This window comes from Trichechus manatus, unplaced genomic scaffold, assembly GCF_000243295.1.
Source record: "Trichechus manatus latirostris isolate Lorelei unplaced genomic scaffold, TriManLat1.0 scaffold00111, whole genome shotgun sequence".
Taxonomy (NCBI): Eukaryota; Metazoa; Chordata; class Mammalia; order Sirenia; family Trichechidae; genus Trichechus; species Trichechus manatus.
The window spans coordinates 3491977-3503706 of record NW_004444047.1 but is presented as its reverse complement, the minus strand read 5'-3'; the positions used below and the strand labels follow the sequence as shown (position 1 = coordinate 3503706).

At 56.3% G+C, this 11730-nt stretch overlaps 1 protein-coding gene across 1 annotated transcript in view; it reads left to right on the top strand.

Annotated features, from left to right (window-relative positions):
* The first annotated feature begins 8028 nt into the window (after positions 1-8028).
* ADRA2C (adrenoceptor alpha 2C) overlaps positions 8029-11730 on the top strand; it is a 6035-nt gene continuing 2333 nt past the window's right edge. Inside the window, exon 1 of the mRNA XM_023737999.1 lies at positions 8029-8085. Within this exon, the coding sequence (XP_023593767.1) occupies positions 8029-8085 (57 nt within the window). The remainder of the gene's footprint in view (positions 8086-11730) is intronic.

Genomic DNA, 11730 nt, shown 5'->3' with positions numbered 1-11730 from the left:
CATCTCTAGGGTGGAAGTAGACTGGGTGGAGGGAAGGGAGTGGCATTGCATGGAGCGGTGGGGGCTGCAGGGGGGCAGCCTGGCCCAGCCAAGGAAGTCTCCCCTTCAATGTCAAGGCCAGGCTGGGAAGGCCCCTCTTTGGGAAGCCCCTCTGGCTGCCTCCGTGCCAACTTGAACCCTGTCTTAGTCTCTGAGAGCTGCCATAACACAGACACCACAGGTGGGCGGCTTGAAAGAACAGAAATTGATGTTCTCACAGTTCTGGAGGCAAGAAGTCCAAACCAAGGTCTGGGCTGTGTGGATTCCTTCCTAGTGGGTAGCCCTGGGTGTTCCCTGGTTCCTTGCCTTGCAGACAATCTTCACGTAGTGTCTGTCTTCCCCGTGTGTACGTGTGTGTGTGCATGTGTGTGTGTACGCTGCTCTTTTTGTAGCTCAGAAAGGATTAGGTTTGGGACCCATCCTACTCTGGTATGACCTCATTAACATAACAAAAACCTTATTTCCCAACATGGTCACATCCACAGGCACAAGGGCCAGGAACCAACCTAAAACCAAACCCACTGCCGTCAAGTCTATTCCAACTCACAGTGACCCTATAGGACAGGGTAGAACTGCTCCCATAGGGTTTCCAAAGCTGTATGTCTTTACGGAAGCAGACTGCCACGTCTTTCTCCCACGGAGAGGCTGGTAGGCTCAAACAGCCAACCTTTCAATTAGCGGTCAAGTGCTTTAACCACTGTGGCACCAGGGGTCCTTACAAGGGCCAGAAATTCAACACATATTTGTGGGGACACAATTCAATCTGTAACTCGCACGAATCTCTGGGCTCCTTGCTTGGAAAGCAGCTGGAACTCGGTCTAGACCCTCGGCCGTCCAAGACGGACTTGTCTGTGTCCCCCAAGGCCAGCACGGTCCCGGTGCCGAGGGGGCCAGGAACTGTGAGCTCAGTGTCAGAAATAGTTATCCTCCGATGACACGGGCTTCTGGGAAGACAGTGAGCTCCCTGTCGCCCAGGTGTGCTGGCAGAGGCTGGGTATTATGGGTTGAGTTGTCTCCCCAAAAAATATACATTGGAGTCCTGACCCCTATACCTGTGGATGTAATCCCATTTGGGAATAGGGTTTTCTTTGTTATGTTCACGAGGCCACGTCAATGTAAGGTGGGTCTTAAACCTAGTTACTTCTGAGGGACACATGAAGCAGTACAGACACAGAGAGAAGCAAGCACAAATCGGGGAAGACAGATGCCACATGGAGATCGTTAAGAAATGGAGGAACAGAAGCTGAAAGAGACAAGGACCTTCCCCCAGAGCTGACAGAGAAAGAGAGAGAGCCGTGCCCTAGAGCTTGTGCCCTGAATCCGGACTCGGAGCCTTCCAAACTGTGAGAAACTTAGTGGCTTAAAACAACACAAACGTATTCCCTTACAGTTCCAGAGGTCAGTGGTCCAAAATGGGTCAGCAGGGCTGACTCCTCTGGTGGCTTCAGGGGAGGACGTTCCCTGGTAGGTTCCAGCTTCCAGAGGCTGCCAGCATTCTGTAGCTGGGGATCCCTTCCTCACACCACACTGACCGCTGCTTCCCTCTTCCCATCCCCCTTCTTCCCATCCCCTTCTCTGACTCTGACCTCCTGCCTCCCTCTTTCCCTTATCAGGACCCTTGTGGTGACATTGGACCGATGTGGATAATCCAGGATCACCTCCCATCTCAAAATCCTTCACTTAATCACATCTGCAAAGTCCCCTTTGCCTTGTGAGGTCACATAAGCACAGGTTCCGGGGATGAGGACATTGACATCTTTGTGCTGGAGCATGTTTTGCCGACCACAAACCTGTATGGTGATTGTTCAAAGGAGGCAAAATAGGGCTGTGGAGAGAAAATTGGTTAGGATGCCTTCAGCTGCAAATACAGAGCCTTCTCCCAGAAAAGGGCTTAAACAATAAGGCCACTTAGTAGCTCCCTTGGCAGGAAGTCTGGCCAAAGGGTGGCACACAGGCACTTTTCTTGTGTCTGTGGTTTTTATCTTCATCCTTGGCTCCTCTTGGTCACATAACAGCTGCCATAGCTCCTTACATCAAGTCTCCACATGTGCCTGACCAAACAGAAAGGAAGAACAGCAAGACTTTTACACGTTTCATGCATCATCAGGGAAGAAAGTCTTGTCTCACTGCTCAGAACTGGGTCACATGGCCTCCCTCCTCCAGCCAGTGGGGAAGGGGGATGGGCCCATCATGATAGGCTTAGAGGAGTCATGATTTTCCCTGGGGCTGGGAGGGATCCTCCTTTCCTGGACACATGGCTACTCCTCCACATGAACAAAACAGGTATGTGAATGTATTAGTTAGCTATGCCACGTAACAAATCACCACAAACTCAGCAGCTTGAAACAACACACGTTTATTATCTCAGTGTTTCTGGGGGTCAGGGGTCTGGGTACCAGTGGGCTGAGTCCTCTGCTCAGGGTGCTGTAGGCCGACATTAAGGTGTCGGCTGTGGCTGTGATCAAACCTGAGGCTCAGGGTCCTCCTCCAAGTTTACACAGTTGTCGACAGAATTCAGTTCTGTAAGGCTGTGTGATACAAGCCCCCATTTTCTTGCTAGCTGTTGGCCTGGGATCACTCTCAGCTCCTACAGGCCACCCTCAGGTCCTTGCCATGCTGCCCCCTCCTCTCACAACATGACCATTTGCTTCATCTTTGAGGCCAGCAAGAGAGCTTCACCTTCTTTTAAAAGACTCACCTGATTAGATCAGGCCCACCCAGCGTAATCTCCCATTTGATTGGCTCAGTGTTACCTAACCGCAGGAGTGATGTTGTTGTTGTTAGGAGCCATTGAATCAGTTCTGACTCATAATGACCCTATGTACAACAGAAAGAAACACTGCCCCATCCTGTGCCATCCTCACAATCCTTGCTGTTTGAGCCCATCATTGCAGCCACTGTGTCAGTTCATCTCGTTGAGGGTCGTCTTCTCTTTGGCTGACCGTCTACCAAGTGTCATGGATTGAATTGTGTCCCCCAAAAATATGTGTCAACTTGGTTAGGCCATGATTCTCAGTATTGTGTGGCTGTCTTCCGTTTTGTGATGTTCCTGTGTGTTATAAATCCTAATCTCTGCTTGTGGTTAAAGAGGATTAGGGTGGATGTAACACCCTTGCTCAGGTCACATCCCTGATCCAATGTAAAGGGAGTTTCCTTGGGGAGTGGCCCGCACCACCTTTTGTCTTACAAGAGATTAAAGGAAAGGGAAGCAAGCAAAGAGTAGGGGGACTTCATACCACCAAGAAAGCAGTGCCAGGAGCAGAGCACGTCCTTTGGTCCTGAAGTTCCTGCACGGAGAAGCTCCTAGTCCAGAGGAAGATTGATGACAAGGACCTTCCTCCAGAGCTGACAGAGAAAGAAACCCTTCCCCAGGAGCTGACGCCCTGAATTTGGACTTCTGGCCTACTAGACTGTGAGAGAATAAATTTCTCTTTGTTGAAGCCGTCCACTTGTGGTATTTCTGTTATAGCAGCACTAGATGACTAAGACACCAAGCATGATGTCCTTCTCCAGGGACTGATCCCTCCTGATAACATGTCCAAAGTACGTGAGACCAAGTCTCACCATCCTTTCTTCTAAGGAACATTCTGGCTGTACTTCTTCCAAGACAGATTTGTTCATTCTTTTGGCAGTCCATGCTATATTCAATATTCTTCACCAACACCACAATTCAGATGCATCAATTCTTCAGTCTTCCTTATTCATTGTCCAGCTTTTGCATGCATATGAGGTGACTGAAAACACCATGGCTTGGGTCAGGCACCCCTTAGTCCTCAAAGTGACTTTTTAACACTTTTTAACAATTTTGCATTGGATTTGCCCAATATTATATGCCGTTTGATTTCTTGACTACTGCTTCCATGGGCATTGATTATGGATTCAAGTAAAGTGAAATCCTTGACAACTTTATTGGTCCAGTTGTGAGGATTTTTGTTCTCTTTATGTTGAGGTGTAATCCACACTGAAGGCTGTGGTCTTTGATCTTCATCAGTAAGTGCTTCAAGTTCTCTTTGCTTTCAGCAAGCAAGGTTGTGTCATCTGCACATCACAGGTTGTTAATGAGTCTTCCTCCAATCCTGATGCCCCGTTCTTCTTCTTGGATTATTTGCTCAGCATACAGATAGAATAGGTATGGTGAAAAGTTACAACCCTGACACACACCTTTCCTGATTTTAAACCACGCAGTATCCCTTTGTTCTATTTGAATGACTGCTTCTTGATCTATGTACAGGTTTCACATGAGCACAATTAAGTGTTCTAGAATTCCCATTCTTCTCAATGTTATCCATAATTTGTTATGATCGACACAGTCAAATGCCTTTGCATAGTCAATAAAACACAGGTTAACATCTTTCTGATATTCTCTGCTTTCAGCCAAGAGCCGTCTGACATCAGCAATGATATCCCTCATTCCAAGCCCTCTTCTGAATCCGGCTTAAATTTCTGGCAGTCTCCTGTCAATGTACAGCTGCAACCACTTTTGAATGGTCTTCAGCAAAATTTTACTTGTGTGTGATATTAACGATATTGTTCGATAACTTCTGGATTCGTTTGGATCACCTTTCTTTGGAATGGGTACAAATGTGGATCTCTTCCAGGCAGTTGGCCAGGCAGCTGCCTTCCAAATTTCTTGGCATAGATGAGTGAGCACCTCCAGCACTACAGGAGTGATAGCCCATTCTATCCACAGGTCTGGCCCACACTCACGGAGATGGGGTGATGCAAGGGCGCAATTATTGAGGCTCAGCTGAGAATTCTACCTACCACAGCAAACAAAGAGGAAGTGAGCGTTGGCTGCTGGGTAGAGAGCCCACTGTGCCTGCCCACTCCACCCCTAGACCTGGAACACTCCCCAGCCTGCATCTTTGGACAGACACACAAAGCTGAGCTCAGCCAGTCCCTAAGCAGCCTCTTCCGGGCCCCACTGCCCTGTGTTCCTCCATCTCTCGGTCCCCGAGGCTGTCACTGCCGGCGCCAGTCCCTGTCTGCTGACCCTGAGAGGCACCTTGTTCTCTAAACAGAGCATTGGGTGCTGCCCACACCTGCTGCACAGCAGGCGGTCAGTCGACACCAACGGACGTGTGGGAATGCTCTTGTTAGTGGACACCGGGCCTGTACCTCGGCTCCTGCAGGCTCAGCGTGGAGCTGGGGTGGGGGCTGCAGGCTGAGGCTGGGATGCTGAACTCTGGGGAGAGGAGAGCAGAGGGGAGGACAGGGAGGAGACCGACGTGGGGAACAGGGCCATCTCAGGGCTCTCTTCCTGCCCCGAGGCTCCACGTGACGCAGATCCTCTTTCCAGGAGTGTTCCTCGTGTTCCTTCCCTGGTGACGCCCCCTCCCCTCCTGGCCTCTGCTCCGTCATCACCCACCCCTCAAAGCCGGAGGCCAGAGGAGGTGTGAGGCAGATGGCAGGGCAGCCAGGCAGGCTCCGGGGCCAGCTGCCCAGCTGTGGGTCTGCTCTCCCTCGTCCGATGGGTGGTCCTGAGCAAGGGTCAGGGCCTCGCTGTCCCCATCTGGATAATGGGGGCAATGACACTGGCGTGTGCCTAAAGGGATGAGGACAAGGTGCACCAACACACAGAGGGTCTGGAACAGTCCTGGCAGGGAAGTGGCAGCCCGTGATGGCAGCTAGGGTGAGCACGCTGAGGGCCAGGGGCTCAGGAGCCTGAGGCTGGGGGCCAGGGGACAGGAGGGGTGGCCGAGTGAACACTGCCTCTTTAGGTCTCACGGGGAGCATCTCTAGGTGACAAGTGCCAGTAATGGTGTAGCGCTGCGCTGTGGGATCCAGGGCCGCGGACCCTGAGGTCAGGGCTCTGACAGAGAAGACAGTGCAGGGGGCCATTGGCACCACCCTCAGGGCCGAGCAGGCCTAGTGGGCAAAAGTGTGGCCAGCGCCTGAGGCCCAGGACCGGCAGCGGGGCCAGAGCATGGCAGACCCTCAACGAGCAGCCTTGGCCTAAGTGCTTTACAGCATTACTGGTGGGGAGGGGCTACGCTCACCCGCATTTATAGGCTCAGAAATGGGGCTTCCCAAGGTCACCAGAAAACCTGGTCCATCAATGCCAGAGTCCAGCTCTGAGCCCAATCCCAGCCGCCTCTCCTAGCCAGGGCTCAGGAGAGCCGGCAAGTCCCAGACATGGGGCTAAGGGGAGGCAGGAAGTGGGGCCCTCCCAGGGCCACCCCCTGCCCGAATGCCCTCTGTACCCCCAGGGCTAGCATGGGGTAGACGTGCCAGGAGTGTCTGTGGAATGAATGAATGAATGATGAGGGGATGAGGTTTGGCCTTGGGAGGCTCTGAATGCCAGGCTCAGGTGTCCGGGCAGCTGAGGGCAGCAGGAAGCCATGGAGGGAGGGACGAGGCCAACAGAGGTCAGCCTGGAGGCCGAGCACATGGTAGCCGGGACTGGTGGGAGGGGGACCTGGGCTTGGCACCCAGAAGAGCAGGCTGGGGTACACAGCTGGCACTCAATAACCCATCCTGAGCCGCTGCTTAAATCTATTATGCTCACCACAAATCCCAGCCAGTCCCCGCCCGAAGTACTTCTTCTCCACAGCGACCTTGTCGGGCTCTTAAGCCCCGGCCGTGTCGAATCCATCCATATGGATCAATAAAGCATGGATTCTGTCTGTGGTCAGCACGTGGCCAGCCCGGCCGGCCCTGGCCGTGTCCTGACAAGACCAATTTGTTTCTGGAATGCCTCAGGGAGGGGTGGGGGTGGGGGGGCAAGCCTCATTTTTCCCTGCTGTATCTTTTAAAATGAAATTTCCAATACACATGGAAAAAAATCTTCCTCTCAGCTCCAAGAGGAAAACATGGCCTCCTCCGCTCCTGCCCCACCGGGGCTCAGGGCAAGGGGGCTCCTCCTGGCTCCAGCCTCTGTTTCTCCCTCGCAGGCAGCAACCGAGGACAAAGACGGGGACCAGACACAGCACCCCCTCGAAGAGCTCATGGCCAGGCAGGGAGAGGGAGGAGACTCGGAGCTGGCATGGACCTTGGAATGGTCCGGTCCAATGTCCCCATTTCACAGACAGGAAAACTGGGGCCCAGGGAGGAGGGAGGCTCGTCTGCTGCCCCACAGCAAGCTAAGGAATGCATGGGAGCTTAAATCCACATCAGACGACTCCAAACTCTGCAAAGCTGAGGCAGAAAGGGCCTGGTGGGTGGGGACGCTGGGACTGGAAACAGGTACCTGGACCTTGCATGCACCCAACACCCAGCAGGCATCAGCGTGGCTGAGGCGGCTGGAGGAGGCCAGTGCTTCTCAGGGTTCCCTGCAAAGGCAAGCAAGCCACCATCTCGCCCTGCATACCACCCATCTTGCCATTGTGCTTCAACGGAGCACCCACTGTGAGCTAGACCAGGCCCTGGGCTGGGAAGGCGCCACTCAGAGACACCACTCGCCCCTCACAGCCCACAGCCCAGGAGACACAACCACTGGCGCTGATCACTCTGCTCTGGGGTGAACAGGAGGCCGGCGAAGGGGCCTCTCCTCCAGCCGGGCAGGTCAGGGGAGACTTCCTGGAGGAGGGGTCATGCGATGAGGTTTGAAGGGAGCAGAGAGGTCTAGGTTTGGTCAGGGAAAACCTCAAGAACAGCACATGTCAAGGTCCCCGAGGTGTGGGCAAGCATGGCAGTCAGGTGGCCAGGGCAGTGGTGCCAGGAGGGAGTGGGGGCAGCGGGGCTGCCGGTCAGTGGTGGGAGTGCACGCAAAGACATGCCCCGCCCAAAGCCAGCAGAGCAGCGGCATCGGCCGCAGCCTGTCCACCGCCTGCAGCGGGGTGCCCTGTGGCAGGGAGCTCACCGCTCGAGCTTCCCAACAACCACTAAGTGGGAGAGGAGCGCTGTCTCCCAAGGCTGCTGGAGGATGAAAGAACGTCAGGTGCCCACACAGTGCCTGGCACATGCCAGCTCCCAGTATGCGAGGGCGGCCCCCTCCACAGCGAGCTAGAGGCAGCTGGGGGCCAAGTAGTCTGCACCCAAACCTAGGCCATGCCCCGAGGGGCTGCAGGCAGCAGTGGCATCTCAGGCCGTGTCAGCAAAGGCGTGGTGGGTTCACCACAGCACCCACAGCTGAGTCCACACGGGCACTGGCCAGCGCGCTCACAGCCCGGAGCAGGATGGCTAGAGAACTGCGCCGTCTGGAAAGCCGGGATGGAGGGCAGCAGACCAAGGTATGTGTGTGCATGTGTGTGCATACAGGTGTGTGCACACGTGTGTGCATGCTCACCTGGGCGTGCATACATCTGTACTCCCAGTGCGTGTGCACAGTGGGTGTGGATATACACAAAGGCATGCCCAGGGGCAGGTGTGCATGCATGCATGATACATGTTTGCAAGCATGTGTGGACGGATGGATATGCACGAGTGGCACGGGCAGGCACACGGCGGTGCACCCTGCGTGTACAGAGTATGCGTGCCTGGATGCATGTGCATGCACGGGTGGGTGCATGCACGCGTGCATGGACGTGTGTATGCACATGTGTCATCATGTGTGGGTATCTGTGATGCACGTGTGTGCACAGTATGCATGTAGATGCTTGTGTAAACAAATGTGCATGTGAGTACAGCGTATGCATATACACGGGGCTGTGCACGCATGTATGTGTATGGACACACATGTGTGCATCTGTGGTGATATGTCTGTGCGTGCAGGTGTGTGTGTGGATATGTGTATCCATTCCCTGTGAAGATGAGCACGCACATTGCGGATGCCCGTGTGTGTGTGCACACGCATACATGCACACATGTGCACATGGATATGTGGGCTCACCTGTGAGGGTGCATGCCTGCATGTGGGGATATGTGTGTGTGCACATGGTGTGCAGAGATATGTGCATGCACATATGTGTGTGTGCATGAGGACCTGTGTATGTGGGGAGGGTCCAAAGAGACACACTCCCCTCAGCCTGAGCTGAGGCTCCTCTGGAGTGGAGGGGGCTGTATCCTAGCGGGGGTGCATCCCAGCCCTCCACTGGCACAGCCACCACCTGCCCAGGCCCGAGCACTCTCTGGCAGAGCAGAGGCCTGGCCCCAAGGACCGCTGGCCCACTGGCTGCCTGGCCCTGCTGGACCGAGCCTCCCTGCTGAGCCTGCTCTCATCATGAGCCCCCCGCTTCTCAGTGGTTTTCTCCTGAGATGTCCTCACTCCCTCCCCAACACCCCTTGAACACACTTGCTAGCTCACACACAGCCTGGCTCCCTGAAAGCCCAGCTCAGCCCTCAGTGACCCCCCAGGACAGGTGTCTTTCCTGAGCTCGCTGCTAGCGAAGGCCTGCTGGACGTGGGATCACCTGGGACCACTGTCAGCCTCATTTCCAGCTCTGGGCTGAGGCCTCTCCAGCGCCTTTGTGAACAGCTGCCATCCTGGGGCCTCCCCGTGCCCACAGGCAAGTCCACATACAACCTGGAGCACAGCCGAGGACGCCACTGTCCCTACAAAGTCACTGTGGGGGCCCCAGCTTCCCTATGCCCAGGCCTGGGGTGGACCTGCAGGAGAAGTACTGACTCACACCCTCCCCGGCTTTGAGCCAGCAACAGAACACGCGGCCGTAAATCAAAATGCTGTCAGCCATCCCCAAGGGCCTCGGTCACCCGGCCACCAGGCACTCCAGACAAACCCCTCCCCACTAGCCTGGCCAGAGAGGCACTTCCTGGGTGGCAGGCAGTCCAGTCTCAGCCCCGAGGCGCTCTGCTTCTTTTATCCTCTGAATTCCTTGTGCTTGGGCTGCGGTCGTTTCTGACCGTGGGTGGCTGTGGATGCAGCCAGGAGCCCTGGGTATCTCCACAGGCCCTGCACCCCTCAAAGTGCCCCTGGCAAGACAAGAGCGCCTCATGATGAGCGGAGGCCCACGAGGTGGCCTGGCTGCTGGGGGAGAGGTGGGTCTCTCCGAAACCTGCATCTGAGTGCCACCTCCTCTTTTTAGAGCCCCCAGGACAAAGCTCACCCCCCCGCCCGGGGAGAAGGGCCCACGGGGGTCTCCCCTTTCCCAGCGCAGCTAACTTAATCATTCTCCAAAACCCAGGACACCTCCTCCAGGAAGCTCTCCTGACAACACCGATCCCAGGCTGGGGAAGGGCCCTCACCAACAGCACCCCGTCCAGTGGCCACTGCCCCCATCTCAGCATCCTGAAGCCAGGCCCCACTTCAGCACACAGTAGAAGGCCCCCTAAGGACAAGGGCTTATGTAGCTGAGGACGGGGCATAGATGAGGGGGGCTTTCCTGCAAAATGTCACACCCCCTGTGTCCCAGGTCAGTGGGCACTTGTAGGCCTCTGTGCCTAAGAGGGTCTGTACCCAGGAGGGACCTTTACCAGGAGGCAGCTCTCTACCGTCCTTGCTCACACACCTGTCCGATGACAGCCAGGCCCCTCGCTCCCTCAAACACACTCACTGACAGGATTTGCACAGGGTTCCTGGGGGCTCGACCCAAGAGCATCTGCCCTCAAAGTTCCATCTTCAGGAATGCTTGAGTTCTGGCCTGGCCCCGACCCACTCCCTCCTGGAGGCTCGGCTGGTGCCAAGAGCGGTAACCGCACTTGGCATCTCAGCTAAAACGACTGCTCTTCTCCCTGAGGCAGCTGACCTAAGAAGAAAGCGCCAGGCTGCGGGCTAAAGGAGGCTCCCCTGAGGCTCAGCGAGGACAGCAGCAGCCCCAACCTCGGACTTCTTCATGGGGACACTTCCCGTCATTGCTGGGGGTGCCCCAACCCCTGCCCACCATGCCCTCAGGGCACCCAGCACAGATTTCACACAGCCGCGGGGGTGGCAGCCCTCTCCTTCCCTCCCTCCCACTGGGCGTCATAGGAGCACCTCCAGACTGCTGGAGGGAGGGGTCAGACCTGGGAGCTCCAACTGGTCCCCTTGGGCCTGCCACCTCCTCCCTAGTGGTCTGTCTCCCCCAGACCTCAGGCTGCCTAGAGATAGGGACCACCCCCAGCACCCACCGTGGGCTGGGGACTTACAGTGCACGTGCAAGGGGCGCGGGACAGGGGTAATCAGAGGTTATCCCAACACCCGCTCTCCCCTGCACCCGCACGAGTGAGACACCCACACACAACCGCCCGCCCGCCCTCTGCTCAGTCAGGGGTGTTTGTCACAGGCGCTGATTTTGACCATCTCCCCCACCCTTTAAAAGAGGGGGCCACGGAGCCTAAGAGATAAACTTCACACGCTGCCAACACGGGTGCAGGTCTGGGTAGCAGCCCAGGGTTTTTACCGGCAGTACCGTTATGATTCACGCTCCCGCAGCACGGGGACTGGCAGACTAGGTAACTGAGACCGGGTGCGGGGAGGCGGCAGGGCGGCGGGGCGGCGGGGCCAAGATACCCTAGGGAGATGCGACCAGGTTCTGGGCTTGGCCAACCACACCGCGCGCACCGGGGCCGTGCCGCGCCCTCTCGATCGGCTGCGAGAGGCTAGCTCGCCAATCAGGCCGCGGACGCGGGCCGGCCGTGCTGCGCACGCGAGTGTATGCGCGCCCCCCCGCGCGCGCGCGTGTGTATGTGTGTGTGTGTGCGTGTGTGTGTGTGTGCGTGCGCCAGGGGGAGGCGGAGGAGGCGCCAGTCTTAGATAGAGCCAGCTTCTGGAACTCACCGCTCAGGCTAGTCCCGCAGGCTGCAGTCGGCCCTGGAGGGGGCGCCCTCGCCGAGCGCGCGCTCCGCGCCGCCGCACGGCCTCGTCCCCGGCGCGCG